The sequence below is a fragment of the Lissotriton helveticus genome, chromosome 5_1 (genome assembly GCF_964261635.1).
Source record: "Lissotriton helveticus chromosome 5_1, aLisHel1.1, whole genome shotgun sequence".
Lineage (NCBI taxonomy): Eukaryota > Metazoa > Chordata > Amphibia > Caudata > Salamandridae > Lissotriton > Lissotriton helveticus.
Window position 1 is genome coordinate 1,168,666,077 of NC_136065.1, and position 27,800 is coordinate 1,168,693,876.

General features: G+C 45.3%; 1 protein-coding gene across 1 annotated transcript in view; it reads left to right on the forward strand.

Annotated features, from left to right (window-relative positions):
• The window catches only part of NHLRC2 (NHL repeat containing 2), a 927,811-nt gene that overhangs the window by 521,472 nt on the left and 378,539 nt on the right, over positions 1 to 27,800 (forward strand). Inside the window, exon 5 of the mRNA XM_078643860.1 lies at positions 4,318 to 4,450. Coding sequence (XP_078499986.1) covers positions 4,318 to 4,450 — 133 coding nt within the window. The remainder of the gene's footprint in view (positions 1 to 4,317; positions 4,451 to 27,800) is intronic.

Below are 27,800 nucleotides of genomic sequence, written 5' to 3' on the forward strand. Positions count from 1 at the left end.
CTGTTTGGTCCTGGTGGCCTTTTTGGTCTGAGCCATTCCACAGATCCAACACCTAGTGGGTGCTGCTTTGGTATCTATTCACAAGGTGAGGAATCTGGGGTTAGAAGTTTCCATCAGAAAACAAATTATTTGCCTTCGATAATGCTCCTTCTGTGGGATACTCTAACTGCAGATTCCTTAGTGCCTCCCACATCCCTGTTCTTTGGACTGGAGATCTGCACACTGTCAATTAGCATTAACCCAATTTGAAAAGTGTCCTCACACTGAGCAGGAACAGCGTGAACCGCTGGTAGTTTAAGCTTCACTGTAGCACTGCAAACTTCAATCACAAACAGGTGAGGTACAGCACAGGATGCAGTAGTGCAAGCTTTCTCTCACAGAGAACAGGTAAAACACAGGTAGAAGCAAATAAAGCCTTATTCACACTGAGTAGGCCCAATGGGGCTGTAATAGTGCAATCCTCTCCTCACATCAGATAAGGGCTAGTTAGCCTCATTCCTTCACAAAACAGGAACAGTATGGGCTGCTGCAGTGCAAGCGTCCCTCATTTACAGAAGGAATTCGCACAGAAAGTATCAATGCAGGCTTTACTTAGATAGAGCAGGGACAGCACAGGCAGCAGAAGTGCAAGCCTGTCTCTCACTCTATTTCTCTCTCTCACTGTCTGTCTATCTCTTTCTTTCTCCCTCCAAACCCAAGTACAGAATTGTAACATTACTAGCTTTATTCACACAAGAAAGAGGTTACATACAGCCTTCAAGATACATTGGTACTTCGATAAGTCACATCCAGCACACATCCCATACAAGCGCCGTATATTTTAGATTTACTCTCATGGTCCCTCTGTAATATTCCTTCTGCACACTTCTCTCTGCAGCCTCATAAGCAGACTCACAGACATTGTTCTGAGAGCCACAGTGAGCTCTTCGGGTATGGTTTCCAGTTTCAACCACAGAGTCCAATTAAAATCTCCATCACTCTTATTTCCATCCCAAAGCAAGTTCGTCTACAGACTTTAGTCCCGATTCACATATCCTGGCATTTGTATACCATAACAAAGAGTGCACAGGAGTAGAGTGCATTGTATTACGAAAGAGATATCTAATTGAGCAGGAGAATTCACTGTAGTACTTTATAAACTCCCCACCATTCACAAATTGACTCCGTAGTGATAATAGAAATACCCTATTCTCTCTCATTTAACACCTCCGACCCATTCATTTTGTTACATTTTGTGGCATGTGTATGCAGCGTAGTTGACACTGCAAGAGCCTTGTTAGAATAACATTCAGATCTGTTTCATCTTCGAGATCAGAATAGAACGGCAAGTACCTGACATTGTATTTTACCTACCTACGCCCGACATTGATGAGGTCTACGACCACGCCAATCAACCCAGAAGAGATTGGAATAGCATGCTGAATTAGGATAGGCCGTCCTGGAAGAATTTTCACCTGCTGCCTGTGACAGGCGTGTTGGCTACCTCGGGAGGGCGGCTGGATTCGAGCAGTCACAGTCGTCTTAAGGATTTTTGGGGCCCTGGTAAAGTCATATCTTGGGGTCCCCTGTTTGGAATAATTTTTAATTTATTTCACTCATTTTGTGCAGGTTGAGGATCAGTCTGGCTGCTGAGTTCTGGAGTCTTTGCATGAGTTCAGTGGTGGTTCCTGAATAGAGTGCATTGCCGTAGTCAAGTCGGCTGGACTGGAGATTAGGGCTTGTGTCACAGTTTTTTTTTGTGTTGATGGGGAGCAATCTGAAGAGAGGCTGAGGAAACGGCATAGACTTGATGTTTCATGGAGAGTTCACTGTCCAGGATGATGCTGAGGTTGCGGGTGTGGTCTTTCAGCAAGGGGATGGATCCAACCTCCACCGGGCACCATTAGTCACTTTAGAGGGCTGTGTGTCTGCTGAAGATCAGAACTTGGAGTTTTAAGGGTCATCCTGAAAGTCATGTGACTAGAGTGATTCATTGAAATGGCCTGTTTTTTTCCTACGTAAGTTTAGATATTTCACACTATATAGAAAGCTTTGATTATTCATTTACTATTTATTTTTGGACCAATTATTGTAGAGATTGATATGAAAAAAGTATGTGTGGCTTCAACACTAAGGAAAGTTACTTAAACCCTCAGTTATTTCTGAATTCAAGATAATTTGTGACGCAGAGCATGAAACACATTGTCAAATGAAGCCACTGGGGTTTGATACATTTTAACCCCTTGCATGCTCGTGACAGAGCCATTCCGTCACGAGCCACGGTGGTGCTGTGCTGGTGACGGAATGGTTTTGTCACGGCCCGGCCGCCGCGCCTGCGCGGTATCAATTTCGCACCTCCGCGCCGTGTTCTATTGAGCGGGCGGGCCGTGAAGGAACCATTCCGTCACAAGCACAGCGCCACCGTGGCTCGTGACGGAGTGGTTCCGTCACGAGCATGGCTGCGCCGCGCGCCCCCCCCCCCCCTAGCGCCGCGGCGGAATTACCGCCGCAGCCAAGGGGTTAAAGAACTTAAATATTAACAGAAAAGATATAGTACTTAAACCGGACAACTTTTTACACTTTAGGGTTACGTGCTGCAATAAATTAATGCCACTGACATTAAACGCACATCCTATATGCAGTAGAGTGGTCTGGAACACAGAAGGGCAAGCAGGTATTTTTTTTATTTAAACCCGTTATTTTTCTGATTTTACATTTTATGTCATGTGGCTTCCTAGACAAAAAATTGTGTCTCGGATGAATCCCGTCTTTAATGAGATGAATGTCACAAGACAGTGGTGGGAGCCGTGTTACAGAATGTTCATTTTCGAGTGGTATTGTCTCCCCAGGTGGGTGACATTAAATATGAATTTTATCTGTTGTGTTGATGCACGGCTTTAGTACATGCAGACATGGCTCTGTCTTTGTTAGTGAGGTAAATGTTAGTAAAACGGCCTTATAGAAGCTAGAGATACATTTTGCTTATGCGTCTGTTGACTCCATGAACATTGCGAACAGGATTGCTAGAGAGCTGAGACATGGAGTACCCTGCGGCTCTGTGGGGGGAAACACGAGAAGGCTGTGCTATGATTGATTGCTTTGTAAGGAGTAGGACCTTGGATAGCACCAAGTAAGTGAATTCCGTTCTGTGACTCAAAATGTTGCAAATCATGCAGGTGCCAGCTGGATTCAATGCAGCTTAAAGCCAATTAACTCTAGTAGAGAGACGTTAGCTTCCTCTATAGTGAAAGATTGCGTTCAATCCCAGTGATGATTAAAGCTATTATCAAGCAAATGCGTGGTTAGTAGGAGAAAGGAATGATCTTCAGTTCGTAACCTTTTATCTATATTTTTAAAGAGAAAAAGTAAGTAGGTTTTGGCTACAGAGACCATACCGTTTTCTGATGCCACGAAATGTACTCCTCCTTTGAGGTGGCCATCGGAGCCAAGCCTGGCTTGCTTGTCCCTAAGACAAGTTTGTGTGAAGCTAGATTTTTTTTTCCTCTGGATTGTTTTGGCAGTAGTTCTGAAACCTTACGTGAATCCCATAACAAGAGGATGGAAGAAGTGATATTGCTACTTACTGAGCCTCCAAAGTGGTAGTTTACATAGAGTGGTCAAGAAGGTGCACAGAGAAATCTGGGTGGTGTGAATGCTGCAGAAAAGGTGGAGTTGGTGTTGGTACAGTCACCGGATGTGCAAGACCAGATTTTTGCGCAGTTATCAAAAAAAGTGATAATGGCCTGAAAGAACAGCTTCTTATTTTTCCTGATCTTACTTTTGGTACCATAGTGCAGAAAAAGTCCATGGTGGACATCAGAAGAGACACGTCAACACACAGGGTCAAAGTTTGAGTGAGGCTCCTGATACATCTCAAGATGCAAAATGAGGGTTCCACCAGGATCTTTCTGAAAAGTCTACGTTTAGGCACTGAATGAGTCTTGTTAATCTGAATGGTTTAACTTGGGCATTTTTTGGGGAACGGGGAATACTGGGGTAGTGGAGTATGACCATGGGGAGCTTTTCTGTGAAGGAGCTGAGATCAGGGGTTAGTAAGTGCTGGTGCTCTTTACGTACGGATGATATCTCTCTCCTGCAGGAGCAACTGTGTTCATGTTCAAAGTGGTTTGGGATGCGCAAGATAATTATTGGGAATATGTTCTGTGGTGTTTTCCATACTTTACTTGCCAAGACCACACTTCAAACAGCGATGTTGCTCTGCGTTTTGTATGCAGCCCTATGTTGGTACTCAATATAAAGATAACAACGAGAAAGCAGAAGTTCTAATTTGTGCAGAAACCGAGACCGTGTGACCGCCTTACTTTTCCTTTTCCTTAGATTGATCTTGACATGGAGATGGTGAGCACTGTGGCAGGTACTGGGACGCAAGGCTCTGATAAGGAGGGAGGAGCCCAAGGAGAGCAGCAGCCCATCAGCTCACCTTGGGATCTGGTCATCGGAGGAAGCTCTGGTAAAATAAATACTTATAATAACATGTTCTAAAAACTTTGTATAATTAAATATTGGGGCTCATCAACTGTATTTTAATTGAGGAAAATATGTTTTCGTGATCGTAATGGTGGATACTCAGGGTTTTTTTCATTTTCCCAAACTTCAAAGAAGGCCACGTTTGTTTAGCTTATCTCATATCAAGGTTTTAAAAACATGTAAACTTAATTCCATATCCCTGTTAAGTAGGAATGTCCTGTGAATCTTGTAATTTGAAGCACCTTGAAAGGAGGCTAGAGAATGCTTCACAGTTCTACATGCATATGTACCCTCTATTCCTGTTTATCTCCAGGAGTAGCTGCTTTCCTTCACGTACTTGGCACCATCCCAGTGCACTGGCCACAACTTTCAAGACTTCTGCAAGAAGATCTGAGCATATTTCTAGCCTATGCTTTTGACACTCAAATCTTCCCACATCGGTCACTCTCAACTGATCAATGTTCCACTCATTCATGCAAGCTCTGGCATTTCATCCATGGAAAATTAAACAGTGCTATGAAGCCACACCACTGGCAACTGCGTGTTATACCAAAACCAGTCACTTTTTCTTCACTTTAAAATAAAGCAGTGCACTGCTTAGTACACACCAGACAACTGCAAGGCATCTCCTTCTAATAACTCAACACCATACTCTTTCCCAGGTTGTTTATTGTGCAAGGGGGGCTTGCTTCTTGAAAAGGGTGATTGCTTTAAAACTTGATTCATCTTAATATTCATATCTGGAAGTAACCCAAGGGTGTCAGAAATTAGCGCGGATATGGGCCTTAAAAGGACCATGCAGGTATACATTTAAAATTGGCAGGCTCACATTCACTTATCCCCCCCAGACGATGGCGTTTCAACGATGAGATACTGTCAGATCCCGAGAACAAAACATACATAGAACAGTGCATACAAGAATACTTCCAGATAAACTCACAGCCAGAAACAGACCCAGCCTTAGTATGGAATGCGTTTAAGGCCACACTAAGGGGTACGCTGATAGGTATCAGGGCCCGTATGAATAAAGAATTAAATTCCGAACTAGACTCTCTAGAGAAAACAATCAAGCAGCTTGAAACACAACACTCCCAGGACCTGAACAATATTACTACCATCGACCGTTTGAGTAATCTGAAATATAAATACAACGCCATCCTCAGTAAGAGAGCAGGAGTTTGGATTAATAAATTCAAGGCCCTAAGGCTATGTGATGGTAACAAAGCTGGGAAACTCCTTGCTTCCTATCTTAAACACAAAAGGAAACAATTCCATGTAACTTCTATTAGGGACCGTTCCAATACCACCAAAACCAAACAGAAAGACATTCTCCACACATTCCAATCCTTTTACGAGGATCTTTATAAAAACAACAACCGATTCAACATGGAAGAATGTAACAACTATCTAAACTCAATTCAACTCCCTCGTTTATCCGACCCTGACAAAGCGAAGCTTGGGGCACCACTAACTATAGCAGAAATTTCTACCGCTGTTAAAACACTGAAGAACAATAAAGCTCCGGGGCCCGACGGCTTCAAGGAAAACTTTTATAAGACATTTGAGGATCAACTAAACCCACGATTCCAACATTTATTCCACTCCTTTTCAGTATCAAACAGAATCACCCCCACGATGAGTGAAGCAACAATAATAGTGATACCTAAGGATGGGAAGGATCCTTTACTTCCTAAGAACTATAGGCCGATATCCCTCATAAATTTGGACTGTAAGATTTACGCGAAGGCCCTAGCATGCAGACTAAACGCCATTCTACCCTCCTTAATAAATAACTCACAAGTGGGGTTTCTAAAACACCGCCTTTCCAACGACAACACGAGACTCCTTTGTCATGTGCTGGAGAAGTCGAAAATCTCGAACGCCCCCGCAGTAGCAATCACCCTTGACGCGGAAAAGGCGTTTGACAGAGTGTCGTGGCCCTTTCTCCGTCAATGCATGCACATATTCAACATGGGTGACAGTTTTATTGATATGGTCATGGCATTATATGCTTCCCCTTCGGCTAGAATCTCCATTAACAGCTCGCTATCAGAACCATTCCTTCTTGAACAAGGAACTAGACAGGGCTGCCCCTTATCTCCGGCTCTATTCCTTCTGGCGATGGAACCTCTCCTCCGCGACATACAACAGAATGAAGATATTAGTGGCATCACCTTCGGCGATAAAAGTATTAAAATTGCTGCTTACGCAGACGATATCCTGATAGTCACTGAGAAGCCTGATAGCTCTATAGCCACATTGATGAACTCTATAGATTCCTACTCTAAGCAATCAGGCTACAAACTGAATCGCGATAAATCGGAAGTGAAACCCCTCAACATTTTCACTAATAAGGAGTCTTTAGGCACATCAGGATTAGTCTGGCAAATCAATCACATCAAATATCTAGGTATAGAATTTGGAAGCTCCATCATAGAGACCTTACAGCACAATGAAAAACTCACGCTGGAAAAAATAAAAACACACCTAGACGGATGGTCGCCCCGTTTCATTACTTGGTGGGGCAGGCTAGAGACCATCAAGATGATGATTACGCCGCTAGTAAATTACCTAATTACCATGCTCCCCTTGTTACTGTCCCAAGATTTCCATAACAGATTAGATAAAATGATTAACAGCTTCATCTGGAGAGGGAAAAAAGCACGCATAAGCCTAAAAAAACTGAGATTGGATAAATCCATTGGTGGAGTCAATCTCCCCGACTTTAAGAGATATCAAATAGCCTTTTTAGCGAAACAAGGATCCTATTGGCTGTCCCCACCAGTGGACTATTCACCGGTGTGGCTAGACATCGAAAAAGCGCTCCTGGACGGCATTCCTCCCATCTCGATCCTATCAATGAAAACAAATCAGCTCCCAGGTTCTAAACCCATATTTATTAACACCAAGATAGCTTTGCTAAAAATAGATAAACTGCTAGACTCATCAATAAGAAAATCTAGATGGGAAGCGATTTGGAAAAATCCCTCAATCACTTACAAAGGCAAACCATTATTCAACCCAACTTGGATCAAGAAGGGAATTGTTTTCCCCCACCAATTCTACGATAATGGCTACCCTCTGTCATTTACAAAGTTCCAATCGTCCTTTGGTTTAGATAGTTCCGACTTTTACATATTCCTTAACATTAAAACAGCCCTTACTAAAGCAGATCTGTCATCCAAACAACCGGCTCTTCCTTCCCTCCTCTCCTCCCTAAACAAAATTGGTCACCAGGTCTCGAGGCTGTACAAACTGCTGAGCCCGCGATCATCCACATTAAATACCAAAACATCACAGTTCTGGTCGTCAACCGCCTCCTTCTCCATATCTGAGCTGGAGTGGTCCACGGCGTGGAAATCTTGCACGAGCCACAAAATAAGCCCTACCTTATCACAAGCCAAGTTCTGGCTCATGCATAAAGTCTTCTGGACGCCGGCTCGTCTATACGCACATAAACTCAGCCCGGACGCATTTTGCTGGAACTGCAAGAGGGCGGAAGGTGATCTGGACCACCTCATCCTCCAATGTGACTGCGTCTCAACGTTTTGGGATAGGGTATTTGACTTAATTCACAAAGTAGTTGATATCTTACCTGCCAAAGAACTTCCCTACCTGATTTTCGGTTTTACAAAAGAAACCCAAATCCCGGAAACAGACGGGGCCCTCCTAGACCTCCTACTCACGGCGGCTGTGAAAGTTGTTCTAAATAACTGGAAAGATACAAAAAAGGCAAGCTATGCCTGCTGGCTAAACTGGGTGATTAACCTACGAGGTGCAGATAAAATTTCTCTACAAAACACACCAGGACGACCCTCACAAAGGAAACTTTGGAACTCACTGGATATCTACTTCAAAACCCATAAACCCCCGTGATCACCCACAGCCTGTACTGCTATGCCGCATCGTGGTGTCCCATATATCATCTAACATAATACTTATATCTTCTACCATAATATATATCACATCTCCCATCTCACCCCTTACCTCTTTCTCCTATCCTTTCCTCTCTCTTTCTACTCTTTTCTTCTTCCTCCTACCTACTTCCATCCTCTCATAGCTATCCTCTCATGAGCCCAGCCTAGGAAGGCTTCATGGCTGACTACCACATTACCTTCGTGACCGTCCCGAACAACATGCATACCATATTGGGACTTACTGCCTTTCCCTGCTAACTTCACGTCTTATCCTCTTTTGAATGATGTATAATCTCATATATTGGATTTATGTACATTGCAACTTCTGATCTCTTATGCTACATAACCCTGAAATTTCCAATAAAAACTTTTGAACTCTAAAGGACCTGAGGTAGAGAAAAATGGTGTGCTGTGGCACACTGTCTACATCTAAATTTAGACTGATTGTTGGTCACAGACAAGGTACCAATAATCGGTTAGTACTTGTGATTAGTGTATAAACTGATAATATAATCTAAGAGTTGTGCATCAGATATGTTACTAAAAATGCACCTGGCGCATGCTGGGCATACTTTCATTTCTGCTGCTTAGTATTCAGCACACGCACTTCGGTTTAACAGAGAGTGCTCATACACAGTTTTTGACATATGGAAGTTTCTATCAGTAGTCCTTTGCTTGAGCAGTCTCAGTAAAGCGATCCTTCATGTTCCTCAATGGGCTTTTATTAGTCAAATGAGGGAATCTCTTGTTCTCTGGGCTCATTTCCCTGTACAAATATGTTTGGGGAAGTGGGCTTCCCAGATGTTGTGCAGGTCAGACACAACGAGAGTGGAGGTATTTGGGGCCGGATGTATGTGGCCGCAACAGGGCCGGACTGGCCATAGCGGGCACCGGGCAATCCCCGGTGCGCCGCACGGGTGGGGGCCAGTTTGGGCCCCTGGGGACCGTTTTTGTTACAGGGCCGTTTTTGCAGCATAGCTGCAAAATCGTCCCTGTTCCAAAATCGTCCAAAAACCGGCCCCGGCAAAGAGCTCGGTGACACCTCCCCCTCCCTCCCCCCCCCCCAAGTGGGGAGAGGGGGGCCAGCCGAGCACTTTGCCAGGGCCTGTTGTGGTTCCCAGTCCGGCCCTGGGTCGCAAACGGGAATTTGGCCTATTTGCGACTACAAAAAGGGTGATGCATGTACAAACGCTATTTTGCAAGTCGGTGACTCGCAAAATAGTGTTTGTGAGTCGCTATTAGAAAGGGTCGTGCCAAGGGCGTCCCTTACTAATAGCAAGTCAGAATGGTATGTATCATTGTTTGGTGGCCACATTTACGATCACAAAACACTCATAGTTTACCACCTACTTCAAGTAGGTGGTAAGCCATTCGGAAACAGGAAGGGGTCCCCGGGGGACCCTCCCACTTTGTGAATGGGTGAGAAAATATTTTTTAAGAGCAGGCAGTGGTCCCTCGGACCACTGCCTGCCCTTAAAAAATTAAAAGAAATTAAAAATGTTCATTTTTTTTAACACAGTCTGTTTTCCTTTAAGGAAAGCGGGCTGCATTTGAAAACAAGCATTTGCAATGCAATAGGTCTCGCATCAGGAAAGTTTGAGCTATTGGTATTGTAAATGAATTATTTATTTATTTATGTGTTGGCTTTGAAAATAGCGAAATTAATAGCTTTGTCATTTACAATGCCAATAGTTTTAACTTTCGCAAATGCGACACCTATAGCTTGATTCCGGTCCAGGAAAGACATGGCTTGGCAGTTCGGGCTGGACTGTTCCCATGAGGCACAGGGTCAAGGCTGATTTGCATATGGCCATGTCTGACCGGGGTGGTGTGGAGTGCAAAAAAACGATGGATTTAGGCTCAGATCTCTGCACTGGGGTGAATGTATGACAATGTTCTGTATTCTGTCCATCACCTGTTGTTTTTGCCTTTGTCGCCCCGAGTGGGATGGGTATGCTGAGACGTGAGTCCCATGCTCTCCACACCACTGGAGTCAAGCTATCCAGGCTGATGATGGCTGATAGCCAGAAACCGGTCCTTGGATGCTTGATTCCGGTCCAGGAAAGACATGGCTTGGCAGTTCGGGCTGGACTGTTCCCATGAGGCACAGGGTCAAGGCTGATTTGCATATGACCATGTCTGACCTGGGGTGGTGTGGAGTGCAAAAAACGATGGATTTAGGCCCAGATCTCTGTACTGGGGTGAATGTATGACAATGTTCTGCATTCTATCCATCACCTGCTGTTTTTGCCTGTGTAATTATGTGGCACTGAGTGGTATTTGGAGTGAATGTTGCATTGAGCACAGTGTAATTATGTAGTATATAATTATGTGGCACTGTGTGGTATTATGTGGAGTGTATTTATGTTGCATTGAGTAGAGTGTAATTATGTTGCGTGTAATTATGTGGCACCGAGTGGTATTATGAGGAGTGTATGTTTTATTCAGTAGAGTGTAATTATGTGGTGTGTAATTATGTGGCACTGAGTGGTATTGCTTGGAGTGTATGTTGCATTCAGTAGAGTGTAATTATGTGGTGTGTAATTATGTGGCACTGAGTGGTATTTGGAGTGTATGTTGCATTGTGTGCAGTGTAATTATGTTGCATATAACTATGTGGCACTGAGTGGTATTTGTAGTGTATGTTGCATTGAGTGCAGTGTAAATATGTTGCATATAACTATGTGGCACTGAATGGTATTTGGAGTGTATGTTGCATTGAGTGCTGTGTAATTATGTGGCGTTTAAATATGTGGCACTAAGTGGTATTTGGAGTGTATGTTGCATTGAGTGCAGTGTAATTATGTGTCGTGTAATTATGTGGCACTGAGTGGTATTTGGAGTGTATGTTGCGTTGAGCGCAGTGTAATTATGTAGCATATAATGATGTGGCACTGAGTGGTATTGTGTGGAGTGTATGTTGCATTGAGTGCAGTGTAATTATGTAGCATATAATTATGTGGCACTAAGTGGTATTGTGTGGAGTGTGTGTTGCATTCAGTAGAGTGTAATTATGTGGTGTGACATTATCTGGCACTGAGTGGTATTTGGAGTGTATGTTGCATTGAGTGCAGTGTAATTATGTTGCATATAATTATGTGGCACTGAGTGGTATTATGGGGAGGTTATGTTGTATTCAGTAGAGTGTAATTGTGTGGCGTCTAATTATGTGGCACTGAGTGGTATTATTTGGAGTGTATGTTGCATTGAGTGCAGTGTAATTATGTAGCATATAATTATGTGGCACTGTGTGGTATTATGTGGAGTGTATTTATGTTTAATTGAGTAGAGTGTAATTATGTTGCGTGTAATTATGTGGCACCGATTGGTATTATGAGGAGTGTATGTTTTATTCAGTAGAGTGTAATTATGTGGTGTGTAATTATGTGGCACTGAGTGGTATTTGGAGTGTATGTTGCATTGAGTGCAGTGTAATTATGTGGCGTTTAAATATGTGGCACTAAGTGGTATTTGGAGTGTATGTTGCATTGAGCGCAGTGTAATTATGTAGCATATAATTATGTGGCACTGAGTGGTATTGTGTGGAGTGTATGTTGCATTGAGCGCAGTGTAATTATGTAGCATATAATTATGTGGCACTGAGTGGTATTGTGTGGAGTGTATGTTGCATTGAGTGCAGTGTAATTATGCAGCATATAATTATGTGGCACTGAGTGGTATTGTGTGGAGTGTCTGTTGAATTCAGTAGAGTGTAATAATGTGATGTTTAATTATGTGGCACTGAGTGGTATTTGGAGTGTATGTTGCATTGTGTGCAGTGTAATTATGTTGCATATAACTATGTGGCACTGAGTGGGATTTAGAGTGTATGTTGCATTGAGTGCAGTGTAATTATGTGGCGTGTAATTATGTGGCACTGAGTGGTATTTGGCATGTGAGGGTGCAGAGTGTGTAAGGGTGCAGAGTGTGTGAGGGTGTGGAGTGTGTGAGGGTGTGGAGTGTGTGAGGGTGCGGAGTGTGTGGCGGTGTGTGTGTGTGTGGGTGCGGTGTGTGTGTGTGTGTGTGTGAGGGTGCAGTGTGTGTGAGGGTGCAGAGTGTGTGAGGGTGCAGAATGTGTGAGGCTGCAGAGTGTGTGAGGGTGCAGAGTGTGTGAGGGTGCAGAGTGTGTGAGGGTGCAGAGTGTGTGAGGGTGCGGTGTGTGTGAGGGTGCGGTGTGTGTGAGGGTACGGTGTGTGAGGGTGCAGTGAGCAGTAAACATCCCGCTGATACTGACAGTGTCCGTCAACCCCGCTCCTAATGCCGCCTGCGCTACGCAGTGAAACCACCGCTAGCCCTACCGCGGGAACCACGTAGCACTCTGCTTAACTTGCCTGCACGGAGCAGTCAATACCCTGCTAATACAGCCCCCTCTGAGCCGCAAACACCCTGCTGATACTGCCACCCTTGAACAGTAACTTACCGCTAATACAGCCACCTCTGAGCCGCAAACACCCTGCTGATACTGCCACCCTTGAACAGTAACACACCGCTTATACCGCTACCATTGAGCCGTAACACCATATTAATACCGCCACCATTGGGCAGCACACACACTGCTTATACCACGTTAAGTACTCAACCCACCGCCAATATTGCCCGCGCCGAACGATACGAACTCTGCCCGCCCTTACCGTAAGTATACTGCGAATGCTGCCGCCACTAGGCCGTTATACACACACTGCTCATAATGTGCAAGTGTTTTAAACCACGCCCTTAATTACATTGGCCACGCCCCTTTACGAGCCCCCCCCTAGTTTTTGCACACCACTTAAAGCCCTTACTAAGAGCTTAGAGCGCAGTGTGCGCGTGTGGCGCCCTCCTGCTCCACTGCTCTTCCCGAGTATAAGTGATAAGCGCTTTGTGCCGTGTACACTACATACAGCGCTAGAGTACAGTAGCACAATGACACACACACAGGGCTGCAGCCCGGATGAGGATCCCCCCTCAGGTTCAACTAACAACCATTGACAAAGCCAATGGTCCTGCCTTGTTGTAGGTATGATGTCACTCGTATATCTGGATGCAATGACAGAAACATCAAAATACAAGTCCGGCGGCACACCGTGCTCAACACAGATTTTTAGCTTATGTGTTTTAAATCACGTCCTTAATTACAGTGGCCACGCCCCTTTACGAGCCCCCCTAGTTTTTGCATCCCACTTAAACCCCTGACTATAGAGCTTAGAGCGCATTGTGCACACGTTGCGCCCTCCTGCTCCACTGCTCTTCCCAGTATAAGTGATAAGCGCTTTGTGCTGCGTGCACTACATACAGCGCTAGAGTACAGTAGCACAATGACACACACACAGGGCTGCAGCCCGCGGGATGAGGTTCACCCCCAGGTTCAACTAACAACCATTGACAAAGCCAATGGTCCTGCCTTGTTGTAGGCATGATGTCACTTGTATCGTATCTCTGGATGCAATGACAGAAACATCAAAATACAAGTTGGGCGGCACAGCGTGCTAAACACAGATTTTTAGCTCTTGTGTTTTAAATCACAACCTTAATTACAGTGGCCACGCCCCTTTATGAGCTTCCCTAGTTTTTTCATCCCACTTAAAGCTCCACTGCTCTTCCCAAGTATAAGTGATGAGCGTTTTGTGCCACGTGCACTACATACAGAGCTAGACTACAGTAGCACAATGACACACACACAGGGCTGCAGCCCGCGGGGTGAGGTTCCCCCCCCAGGTTAAGCTAACAACCATTGACAAAGCCAATGGTCCTGCCTTGCTGTAGGTATGATGTCACTCGTATATCTTGATGCAATGACAGAAACATCAAAGTACAAGTCGGCGGCACATTGTGCTAAACACAGATTTTTAGCTTAAGTGTTTTAAATCATGCCCTTAATTACATTGGCCACGCCCCTTTACAAGCCCCCCTAGTTTTTGCATCCCACTTAAAGCCCTGACTATAGAGCTTGGAGCGCAGTGTGCACGTGTGGCGCCCTCCTGCTCCACTGCTCTTCCCGAGTATAAGTGATAAGCGCTTTGTTCCGCGTGCACAACATACAGCGCTAGAGTACAGTAGCCAGTGACTCAATCACACAGGGCTGCACCCCGCGGGATGAGGTGCACCCCCAGGTGCAACTAACAACCATTGACAAAGCCAATGGTCCTGCCTTGTTGTAGGTATGATGTCACTTGTATCGTATCTCTGGATGCAATGACAAAAACATCAAAATACAAGTTGGGCTGCACATGTGCTAAACACGGATTTTTAGCTCATGTGTTTTAAATCACACCCTTAATTACAGTGGCCACGCCCCTTTACGAGACCCCCTAGGTCTTTCATCCCGCTTAAAGCTCCACTGCTCTACCCGAGTATAAGTGATGAGCGCTTTGTGCCGCGTGCACTACATACAGCGCTAGAGTACAGTAGCACAATGACACACACGGGGCTGCAGCCCGCGGGATGAGGATCCCCCCTCAGGTTCAACTAACAACCATTGACAAAGCCAATGGTCCTGCCTTGTTGTAGGTATGATGTCACTCGTATATCTGGATGCAATGACAGAAACATCAAAATACAAGTCGGCGGCCCAGTGTGCTAAACACAGATTTTTAGCTTAAGTGTTTTAAATCACACCCTTAATTACATTGGCCACGCCCCTTTACGAGCCCCCCTAGTTTTTGCATCCCACTTAAAGCCCTGACTATAGAGATTAGAGCGCAGTGTGCTTGCGTGGCCCCCTCCTGCTCCACTGCTCTTCCCGAGTATAAGTGATAAGCGCTTTGTTCCGCGTGCACAACATACAGCGCTAGAGTACAGTAGCACAATGACTCAATCACACAGGGCTGCACCCCGCGGGATGAGGTGCACCCCCAGGTGCAACTAACAACCATTGACAAAGCCAATGGTCCTGCCTTGTTGTAGGTATGATGTCACTTGTATCGTATCTCTGGATGCAATGACAAAAACATCAAAATACAAGTTCGGCTGCACATGTGCTAAACACGGATTTTTAGGTAATGTGTTTTAAATCACGCCCTTAATGACATTGACCACGCCCCTTTATGAGCCCCCCTAGTTTTTTCATCCCACTTAAAGCTCCACTGCTTTTCCCGAGTATACGTGATGAGCAATTTGTGTCGCGTGCACTACATACAGCGCTAGAGTACAGTAGCACAATGACACACACACAGGGCTGCAGCCCGCGGGATGAGGTGCACCCCCAGGTTCAACTAACAACCATTGACAAAGCCAATGGTCCTGCCTTGTTGTAGGCATGATGTCACTTGTATCGTATCTCTGGATGCAATCACAGAAACATCAAAATACAAGTCGGGCGGCACAGCATGCTAAACACAGATTTTTAGCTCATGTGTTTTAAATCACACCCTTAATTACAGTGGCCACGCCCCTTTACGAGCCCCCCTAGTGTTTTTCATCCCACTTAAAGCTCCACTGCTCTTTCCGAGTATAAGTGATGAGCGCTTTGTGCCGCGTGCACTACATACAGCGCTAGAGTACAGTAGCACAATGACACACACACACATGGCTGAAGCCCGCAGGATGAGGTGCAAGGCTGTGTGCCGTCCTCTCAGACCTAGATTCCATAACAACCGCCCGGGATGGGGTGCACTTCACGCGGAGCCGGAGCATCCCCTGCGCCCCACGCCACACTCCACAGACGGGTGCGAGACGCAGCCGCTGCCCTGTAGAGAGGAGGCACCGCTTCCTACCCACGCTGCTTTCGAGGGAGGGCTTCCTGGCACGTTAGATCTCGAAGCGTGGCTTTACTTAGTTAGCGAAAGGATGCGCCTACTTCCCAGGACAGATTAATGTTCGCCGAGAGAGGCTGAAGCGTGGAAGCACTTTCAGCTTCTCGCAGCACGGATGCCTCTACCCAAGCAGCCAGAGCCCTAAGTTCATTGGGGAGGGTGCGTCGTCCGCAGGCCGTAAAAACACTTGTACCAGCACTCCCCTCTCTGCTCTGGTTAGCCCAGATGTACAGAGGAAGGTCGGGTCCCTATGTGCTTGTCGGCCGCCTGAGCCGCGCTGAGGGAAACTGAAAGCAATCGGGAAAAAAAACAAAGCCGGGAGTGGTGCGCACGCCTTTCCTGACATATGCTTTCCATTATCACGCCCGTGTCTGGCCGGGATAATTTAAAGCATATGTCAGGAAATGCGCGTAACAGACACCAATAGGCCAGGGGTGGAGCTATGCGCCCGCCTCTGACCTATGGTATGCTCCCTTTAAAACTAAAACACAGGCAAGGGCCAATAGCAGACCGGAAAGGAAAAAACACACGCACGAGTGTTTGGAATTTACAGGTCCATTTTCAAAACGCGTACAACAGGACTCTGGCTGCGCGAACACTGCTGCGCAGTGTACCGCTAGGCCGAATCCTAAAAAAGTCAAACACTGAAATGGGGGCCTGCTGTCCCCAGCGGGCCACCATCCGTGCTGTGTTTGCAGGCCATTCCAATGGGTTGCAAATTGTGATCTGCCTCATAAATATTAATGAGGCAGGTCCCTTGCGACCCATTTGAGAATCGCAAACCGTATCTCAGACATTGTTGCACATTCCATTTTGTGAGTCGCACAATGGAACGGCCGTACATCTGGCCCTACATGTGTGCCCACTGGTCAAGAAGATTCCTTAGTCCCTCTAGGTTCTCCTTTGCACCCAGGGTCATAAAGGCACAGGCTGGCTCCATGCCAAAGACCGGCTTGGTGCCCTATCACATTGGAACCTGCTGCACTCAACTGCTCCCTAGTGTTTACATGGGAAGGGCAGGTCATAGTTTTGATTGGAGTTGCAGAGTGTATCCATCTCCCTTCTGCATAAAAGCAACCAGACTTACTGCTGCACAGAGTCAAGGAGGCAGTGGAGGGTACCTCTCTTTCAGTTTGCCTTACCAGCAGAAGTAGACCAGGTTCCTGAGGAGGAAGCACTGTCACCACTACCACAGCTACAACTACTAATGTTTTTGGAATTGGAGCCCATGTGCCCTGTGCCTCTTTCATGAATTACCCACGGCTGTGCCCAGCTGCAGGGTGTGTACATGCCCTGGGGGTACAGGACCGCTGGCACATACTTGTCGAGAGTCCCCTTGCCCACTCAAAGAACGTGCGCAGATCACAATACATCATGGGTTCTCGCAAACATTTTTCCAGGGGCCACAAATATGGTGTGCGTGTGTGACTGAAGGCTGCATCAATGCTACGTTGTAAGGTGGATGTAGGGGAAATGAAGCATGTACATCCGAAATGTGGTAGAAACAAATATTTGAACACGATGAAAACACATCAGTACATTAGGTGATGGCATTTGCACACATTATCATTTCTGTGCAGTAAAGCCATATTTTGGTGCAAATGTAATGCTCAAACCCACTCCACTCTACCCCCACTCTAATGTACTCTTCCCCACTCCAATCTACCCAAATCCTCCCCGATCTACCCCACTCCAATCTCATCCACTCCACTCTACCCCACTCCGTCTTCCAATTTATCCCACTCCTAACTCCACTGCAATCTATCCAACTCCTCTCCACTCTATTCTACCCCACTCCACTACAATCTACTCCGCTTCCCCATAATCTACCCCTCTTAAACCTACCACAATCTACCACACTCCAATCTACACCACTCCACTCTACCACACTCCACTCTATTCTACCCAAATCTACCCCACTCCACTTCACTTCAATCTACCACACTCCTCTCAAATCTACCCCACACCAATCGAATCTACCTCACTCAAATCTACCCCACCTCACTCTACCCCAATCTACTCTAATCCAATCTACCCCTACCCAATATATCCCACTCCAATCATGCCTCTTCAATCTATCCTACTCCAAACGACACCCCTCGTTCCAATATACCCTACTCTAATCGACCAAATCCCATTGTACCCTACCCTAATCTACCCCACTACACTCTACTCTACCCCACCCACTCTTCCCCAATCTATCTCCCTCCACTCAACTCCAATCTATCCTGCTTCACCCTACCAAAACTAACCCACTCTAATCCACCCAATCTACCCAACTCCACTTCACTCTAATCTACCACAGGCCACTCAAATTTACCCCACTCTAGTCCAATTTAACTCACTCCACCCCTATCCAATCTACCCTACCCCTCTCCACCCCAGACTACCCAACTCCAATTTACCCCATCCAACCTGCCCCACTCCAATCTACCCCGCTCCAATCTACCCCAATCCAAACTATCCTGCTCCCATCTATCTCACTACATTCTACCCCACTCCTCTCTACCTCACTACACTCAATCTATCCCACCATAATCCACCCAATCCATCCCACTCCAATCTACCCCATTCCACCCTAATCTACCCCACACCACTCCGCTCCAATCTATTTCTTTCCACTCCAATCTACGCCACTCAACTCCAATCTACTCCTCTCCAATCTACTCCTCTCCACTCCAATCTACCCCATTCCACTCCAACCACCCCACTCTAAACCACCCAAATTCACTGCACTTCACTCTTCTCCAGTCTACCCCTAGTCTGCTCCAATCTACCCCAATATATCTCACTCTGAACTACCCCAAACCAATCTACTCCACTCCTATTTACTCCACTTCAATTCACTCTACTCCATTCTACCTGGCTTCACCCACCCCACCGCAATCTACCTGACCCTAATCTACCCTACCCCAACCTATTCCATTCCACTCCAATCTACCCCACTTCAATCATCCCTCTTCAATATACCCCACTCCAATCATCCCTCTTCAATATACCCCACTCCAATCTACCCCACTACACTTTTCCCCAATCTATCTCACTCCTCCCTAATCTCGACCCCACTCCAATTATTCCAACTCAACTCCACCCCGAGCAAGTCTGCCCCATTCAACTCTACCCCATCCTACCTACTCCACACCCATCTACCCCACTCTGATCTACTCTACTCTAATCTACCCCACTCCAGTCTACCCCAATCCACTGCGCTCAGCTCTTCCCCAATCTACCACACTCCACCCCAGTCTACTCCACTCCATCCCAATCTACCCTACTCCACCCTAATTCAATCTACCCCTCTAAAATCTACCATGCTAATCTACCCAACTCCTGCAGTCAAATGTACCCCAATCCACCCCACTCCATTCTACCTGAATCTACCCCCACTCCACTCTACACCAATCTACCCCATTCCACTCTACCCGTTTCCACTGTACCCCAGTCTACCCCACCCCACTAACTTTTAACCATGATGAATAGCAACCACACTGGTGTACAAACAATACAATTGCATAGGCAAGACCAATCAGCTTTGCCAATGCTTGTTCTTCATTATGAGACCACCTTGAAATACGTGTATTTAGGATGTGCGGAGTACAAAACCATCTTTTGTGTTTGATTTAATAAAGTATTTTTGTTTTATATGTAAAAACAACCTAGGCCACCTAAAGGGTCACATGACAAATGTCTTGCCTCTTAGATCTTTAATAGCATTGTTGTCAGGGCGGGGTGGGGAAAGGGAAGGCATGAATGTATCAGGTTTAGGTTTGAAAACTTTTATTAAACACGTCTCAATGCAGTGATGTAATATACTGTACTAAGGTGACATGCTTCTGCATGTTAATGAAATACACTTTTTTTTTACTTTTTAAGAGACTTCATCACATTTGTACGTTTGTTGCAGAATGGGTTTAAAAATTAAGGTGTTCCTAAAGATAAGTGACACAGGAGACCTTTTTCCCCCTCGTTTTTTTCCCCCTCAGGTAACATGTGAAAAAATGCTTGCCTATTTCAGGCCTTTCTGAAGGTTAGTGCTTAGAAAAGTAAACATCAGCCCAGTGCTGATGTTCACCAGGCGAGCGCATGCACAGGCCAGGAGGGCCGTACTTTGAATATCCCTGCAATACACACTGTGGTCCACGCACTGGCATTGTGACAGGTGGAGAGATCCTCTGTGTCTGACACAAAGGAGACAGAGCCTGCATTCGTTGCCGCCTTCTCAGAAAAAAATACTCGCCATTTGTTCAATTTTTAGCATACTGAATAGGCCAGGAGCTCAGTTGAATATTAATATGTAAAATCCTCAGTATTCTATTTTTTGACATCACAATACTTCCTCTGTTTACTTTAATAATCATTTACAAATAATGTATGTATGTATGTATGTATGTATGTATACACAGCTCAACATACTTTTAAAGTGTTCCCTTCCTATATGTACTGTTTCAAGAACATTTTTCAAAGAGTACAGAATGTCGGATTCCCTAACATTAAACAGTAATATATCATTCTAGGTAAACCACTTCGCCGATCTATCATGAACAAATCTGCTTTAAATAGAAAAACAAACACCTTTAAATGTGTATTTTTCTTTCTTTAAGTAATTGCCGGGACAGATTATATTTAGTATTTAGTGTTATTAAATTGGAACCGTTTCAGGGAAGTCGGGTCACAAGACAGCACAAAGGTCGCAAGGCATTCCAACACTGCCCCGTGTATAAATCTCGCTTTAGCACTTTAACGCATCCAAAGAAGGCAGTTCCTAATCTCCTCAATCGCTTCGATTCTGGATGACTCGGCATTTTTCAGTAATCGGTGTAACGTGTGGTTTAGTCAAACCCGAACGGCAGGCAGTTACATTTAGTACGTTTCTCCCAGCCACCCCCAAGTTTAAAGCAGTAAAGTATCCTAAAGTACTATTCTGAGCAGCATTTCGCCTCTCCAGTCCCATGCCCCCGCCACGACCCGATCGCCCCGGCGTTGCCCTGTGGATCGGCTTAGCCTCGCGCCATTGGCCTCGGATGAGACAATTGGGAGTGATTGAAATCACTGCCTGGCCATATTCAGCGCCGTGTCAGCGGGTGCCTGGCAGGAAGTGCAGAATGCTGCGCGCGCCCGTGATGGGTTAAAGCACGAATGGCCTGCCTGGGAAACTTCTGGTGGATGAGGAAAGGGTTTCTTGGTATGGCTTTACTAAGAATCCGCGTCTGATGTACTGCACGAGACGCTCCGACACAAAGTAGACAGTGTACCAGTTAAAGTACACACAAAGACATTTATTGCTGCTCTGAAAGACGGTTTTATATACGTTTGTTTGCGGTCCTATAACCCGTTTAGATTGTGAGAGCTAGCGTGGGATCCATATACTGCAATAGGTGAAAAAAGAAGCTTTTGATAGGCCTGGGGAGGTTTCCCTTATTATCCATTGTTGTCATTTTGTATACCGAGAGTCAAGACGTGAGAATTATATGGAGGGATTCAGAGAGGTGTGAGAGAGCTGTGACCCTCCTATTTGCGGGGTCTCTAGAGGTCTGTTTTGCACTGTTGCACTCAATTCTGGGTGTACTTCATTTTGTCTTTTCCTCATCGCCAGCCACTTTCGCTCTCACTCCTCTCTCCACCTGTAAAGGCTACTTTTGCTTTTTGGCTGTCAATATTTCAGCAACTGTGCAACTCCTTCCCACACTTTATTATATAATCTTAATTGTAACTCACACAGTAGGTACCATCACTGTGCTCTGCAGAAAAACCAAAGATTGGATGAGCATGTATTCTGAAACCCATATCGACCCAGTGATGGCACCGTGGGTAATTCACCTTGGCTTCAGCTTTATCCATAAAGTTCTCAGTTGTGCCCATCATAAGTACGAATCCACACCCTGAACTCGCTAAGACACCTAGAAGCAGCTTACTTTATAGTATGCACTATAGAAGAGCCATCTTTGCCTGGAATATGAGGATAGAGTCACATATAATATGGAAAAAAGTAAAGTGGGAATAGAGACAATGTTGCTGACATGAATTACCTAAAGGATTCCTACCCTAGTTGAGAAAAAATCAGTGTTTTTGCGTGAAATGAATATAGGGCTTGGTGTGAATCCTTTCAATGTTAGCTTTAATGACTTTGAGTGCTGAGCACAGGTTGGCTGCTCCACTTCAGTTACTGCATTTGAAGCCCCTTTGGTTGCCTAAGGCACCTTCTTGCTGCTGATATTGAGCTTTGAGATGAAAGCACGTTTTACACCCCTCACCCCATCCGAAAGGAAGGAATAAGGAACTGGCTGATAGACTGCGTGCATCACTGTATCTGATGGCAAAGAATTTGTTCATGGGTCTCCAGGGAATGCAGATCGAAATCATATGCATTTAATTTATAATTTGTGTACCCACTTTGATTTGCTTTGTGTGATTATGCTCTCCATTGTACAATGAAATATTGGACTGACCACTCCATCTCTTGGGGTGCTTATTCCAGTAATGTGTCAGCCCCAGTGGGTTCTCAATCCATGCAGCAGGCAACCTCACATTTCTAAATGATTTCAGTTCTAAAAACAAAGGGATTTAAATGTAGCCCTCTTGTGCTTAATATTTGGGGATTCAAGTTTTGTGGCTACAGTGCTGTACACCTGCCTTTAATTTGTTCCATGAGAGTACAACGTCCAATTTGGAGTTTATGGTTGTGTCCATGGCCCCTACACCTTTCTTTACACAAAGCTTTTACAACATGACTCATTTGGAGCCCTGAGAAAGCTTGCTGTATGGATGAAACATACAGATCAGGTCATGGAGCATAATTAAAACCGCTGCTTAAAGAAGGTAAACAAAGCCTTGCTTTTCTTTCTTCTGCTCTGTTTTTCTAGCAGTACAGTGACAACCAGACCTGAGATATTTATGGAAAGATGATTATCGTTTGCACTCCTTTGGTCAATATAGACTTTTTTTTGTTTCAATGTTTGTTTTTGCCAATGCTGGTTTATTTGAAAAACAAGTATTGGCAAAGCCAATAGATTTCGCCTATGCAAGAGCTATTGGCTTTGCAATGTTGTACATCAGAGTGGCTGCTGTACAGCATGGCTAAAAGTTAGTGGGGTAAAGGAGAGTGGTTTGAAGTTGAGTGTCATAAAGTAGAGTAGATTGGAGTGCTATGGAGTGGCGTAGACTGATGGATACAATAGGATTGAGTAGCGTGGGCAGAAGTGAAGTGTAGTGCCATGGTTTAGCATGTTGTAAAGTGTCAGAGTGTAAGGGAGTAGAGTTGAGTGGCGTATAGTGGAGTACACTGTCAGCGTAGAGTAAAGTGGACTGGCATAGAGTATTGTGGAGTGGTGGAGTGCAGAGTGTAGTGGTGTGGAAGGTGTTTTGCAAAGTGGAGTAGAGTGGAGTATAATGTAGAGTTGAGTGGCATCGAGAAGATTAGCATAGAGTGGAGTGGCATAGAGTGTCAGAGTGGAGTGGCATAGAGGGAGTTGTGTAGAGTGTCAGAGAGTGGAGTAGTGCTGTAGAATGGCATGGAGTATAGCAGAGTAATGTAGAGTTGAGTGGCATAGGGTGGAGTAGAGTGTCAGTGAAGCAGAGTTTAATTGAGTAGAGCATCATAGACTGGAGTATCCTGGAGTGGAGTGTTGTAGAGCGGAGGATAGTAGAGTGGAATAGAGTGGCCTAGAGTCAAATAAAATAAAGTACAGTGGTGCAGATTGGAGTGGCATAGGGTGAAGTGGCATAAAGTACAATGGTGCAGAGTAGAGTGGTGTAGAGTGCTATCGTTTTGAGGAAGGTGGAGTAGTGTGCTTTGCGTACAGTGCAGTGGTATAGAGTACAGTGGTGCAGAGTAGATTGCAGTGGCATAGAATGCAATGGTGCAGAGTAGAGTGGCGCAGAGTGGAGTAGAGTGATGTAGAGTGAAGTGACATAGGGTGGAGTGTTGCAGGGAAGAGTGCAGAGGTGTAGAGTGGCATATAGAAGAGTGGTGTAGCGTGCAGTGGCATAGAGTGGAGTGTTGCAGAGTGTAGAGTGTTGTGGCACAGAAAAGAATGTTGTAGAGTATAGTGGGATAAAGTGAAGAGGTGCAAAGTATTTGCCGTAGAGTGCAGTGGTTTAGAGTGTAATGGCGTAGAGTAGATTGTTTCAGATTTGAGTGGAGTGGTGCAGAGTGCCGTATAGGGGTGCAGGGTAGAATGCAGTGGAATAGAATAGTCGTGTAGAGCACAGTGGTGTAGAGTAGAGTGATGCAGCATTAATTGCAGTGACGCATTGTGGAGCAAAGTAATGTAGAGTGCAGTAGCATAGAGTAGATTGTTTCAGATTAAAGTGAAATGGTCTAAAGTGGAGTGGTGCAGTGTAGAGTGGAGGGGTGCAATGTAGAGTGCAGTGTTACATAATAGTGGCGCAGAGTGCAGTGATGCGGAGTGAAGTGGCGTAGGGGTGCAAAGTGGAGTAGAGTGGCACAAAGTGCAGCAGCATAGAGTGCAGTCGCTTAGAGTATACTGTTTCAGAGCAGAGTGAAGTGAATGGAGTGGTGCAGGGAAAAGTGGAATAGTGCAGGGAAGAGTGGAGTGGTATAGAGTAGTGCGTAGAGTGCATTGGTGTAGAATGCAGTGTTGCAGAGTGGAGTGGCACAGAGTGGATTGGTGCAGACTGGAGTGACCTAGAATCGAGTGGTGTAGAGTGCATTGGCGAAGAGTGCAGTGGTGCATAGTAGAGTGGGGTAGAGTACACTGGCATAGTATAGTGTGGTGTAGAGTAGAGTAGAGAAGCATAGATCAAAGTGGCATGGAGTGCAGTGGTGCACAGTAAATCAGAGTGGCATAGAGTATAGTGACAAGTGTATTGGCTTAGAGTGCAGTAAAGTGGTGCAGAGTAGAGTGCAATGACATGGATTAAAGTGACACAAAGTAGAGTTACATAGAATATCGTATTATAGATTCCAGTGCTGCAGAGTAGATTGTCGTGGAGACAGTGGTGTAGAGTAGAGTGCATTGGTGTATAGTGCAGTGGCATAGAGTGATGCAGAGTAAAGTGACAGCGCAGTGGTGTGGAGTAGGGTATAGTGGTGTGGTGTGCAGTGGTGCAGAGTAGATCGGCATAGAGTGCGTTGGTTTTGAGTAAAGAGGTGTAGTGAGCATTGGTGTAGAGTACAGTGGCATAGAATGCAGCGGTGTAGAATAGATTGGGGTAGTGTGGGGTGGCATAGAGTGGAGTGGCGCAGTGTGAAATAGGGTGGCGTAGACTGCAGTTGCATATAGTAGATTGTTTCAGTGTAGAGTGAAGTGGCATAGAGTGCAGTGGTATAGGGTAGAGTGTCATAGAGTCCAGTGGTACAGAGTAGATTAGAGTGGATTAGCGTAGGGTACAGTTGTGTAGAGTGGAGCTGATACAGAGTAGAATGGTGTAGAGTCCAGTGGTGGAGAGAGCAGTGTTGAAGAGTAGAGTGATGTAGAGTGAAGTTGCATAAAGTGGAGTGGTGCAGAGTAGAGTGGAGTGGTACAGGGTAGAGTGGTGTAGAGTGCATTGGTGTAGACTAGAGTGCAGTGGCATAGAGTGCCGAGGTGTAGAGTAGAGTATAGTGTCGTAGAGTGCAGTGGCATAAAGTGCAGACATAAAGTGCACTGTCGTAGAACACACTGCCAGTGCAGTGGCATAGAGTGCACTGGTATAGAGTGGTACAGAGTACAGTGGTGAAGAAAGAAGTGACATGGAGTATAGTGTTGCAGAGTAGAATAGAGTGGCATAGAGTGCAGTGATGTAGACCACAATGGTGTAGAGTGACAAAGCTTGCAGTGCCGTAGAGTAGAATGTTGTAAAGTATAGTGGGGTAAAGTGCATTGGTGCAAAGTAGTTGGCGTAGGTGCAGTGACGTAAGGTGCATTGGTTTGAGTAAATTGGTGTAGAGTGAATTGGCGTAGAGCGCAGTAGTTTAGAGTAGAGTGGCGCAGAGTAGGCTTGCAGCATTGGAGTGGTGCAGAGTGAAGTAGAGTGCAGTGGTGTTTAGTAGATTCTTTCAGAGTAGAGTGGAGCGATGCAGGGTAGAGTAGATAGAGTTGTGGCATAGAGTGCATTGCCGTACAGTGCAGTGTTGCAGAGTGGTGTAGAGTGGAATGGTGTAGGGTGGAGTGGCCTAGCTGGAGTGGTGTAGAGTGCAGTGGTGCATGGTAGAGTGGGCTGGAGTGCACTGGCATAGAGTAAAGTGGTGCAAAGTAGAGAGGCATATAGTGAAGTGATGTAGAGTGCATTCGCGTAGAGTGCAGTAAAGTGGCGTAGGGTGATTCAGAGTAGAGTGCAGAGGCATAGAGTAAAGTGGTGCAGAGTAAAGAGGCATAGAGTAGGGTGGCATAGAGTTCAAAGGCATAGAGTTCAAAAGCAGAGAGTGCAGTGCTGCAGAGTAGAGTGTCATAGAGTGCATTGGTGTAAAGTGCAGTGGCGTAGAGTGGTAAAGAAGAAAGTGACACAAATGGTGTAGAGGGCAATGGCATAGAAAATAGTGGCATACAGTGCATTGGTGTATAGTGCAGTGGCATAGAGTGCAGCATTGTAGAATATAGTGGCATAGTGTGGAGTGGCGCAGAGTGGAATAGAGTGGTGCAGACTGCAGTGGCATAGAGGAGATTGTTTCAGAGAACAATGAAGTGGCTTAGAGTGAAGTGGGATAGAGTAGAGTGTCATAGAGTGCAGTAGTGCAGAGTGGAATAGAATGGATTGGCGTAGAGTGGAGCAATGCAGAGTAGAGTGGCGTAGAGTTCAGTGGCATAGAGTAGTGTGTTATAAAGTAGAGTGGCAGAGATTGCAGTGTTGCAGAGTATACAGTCGTAGAGTGCAGTGGTGTGTCAGGGAGTGGACAATGTTCCTTCTAATTTATTTCCTCTGTGTGCGGCAATGTAACGTCTCTGTGTACTGCAGCCAAGGCAATGTGTGCTAAGAAACTGACCATGCATTCATACGTTACCCTGATTTCCACTTTAGGCCAAACAGGCATGTACTCACATGTTTCTTTATTAGCATTTGTTATGCTAAACAGGTTTATAAACACACATTGTCTGTTATTCCTTCTGTGATGCAGCTTTTCCCTGGCATTCATGCTGCACAAGAGGTAGAGCTATGCAAGACTGGAAATTAATAGGGAGGGTTGAGCCAGATAGAATCCTTTAGAATATCCCACACGAAATGATACAAAAGTGGCAAGCAAAAAATATAAAAGACTCTTTCAAATTAAAAAGAGATTATTTTGATAACAGCTCAATTTGAATGTATTCGTAGTACAATAAATGACAGCACAGCAAAATGAGGATGACAAACTTTGACACATAGGAATTGGGTAGGAGACTGCCACAACCCTAAAACTTGACGCATAATTGCACTGAATATGCAGCATCAGATTGAAACACCAAGAGCCATTCTTCAATATCCCATTAAGTTCCACATACCTTAACATTGGGATTTTTCAGTTACTACATCAGGCATAACACAACTATGGGATATAAGACTGACACAAGCCAGACTGATTGGCTTTGCCAATGCGTTTTAGGTGTATCAAGCAAATGAGTAACAATGATTTTGTTAAGGTAATGTTAAATGGAAATATATTCTCTTAACACATATCCTTTTTGTCCCCACAGCTTTCTGAAATCTTCAATATGCATACCTCTCATGTCATATCTTTCTTCTTGTGCACCATTTGTTCACTCTCTCCTGA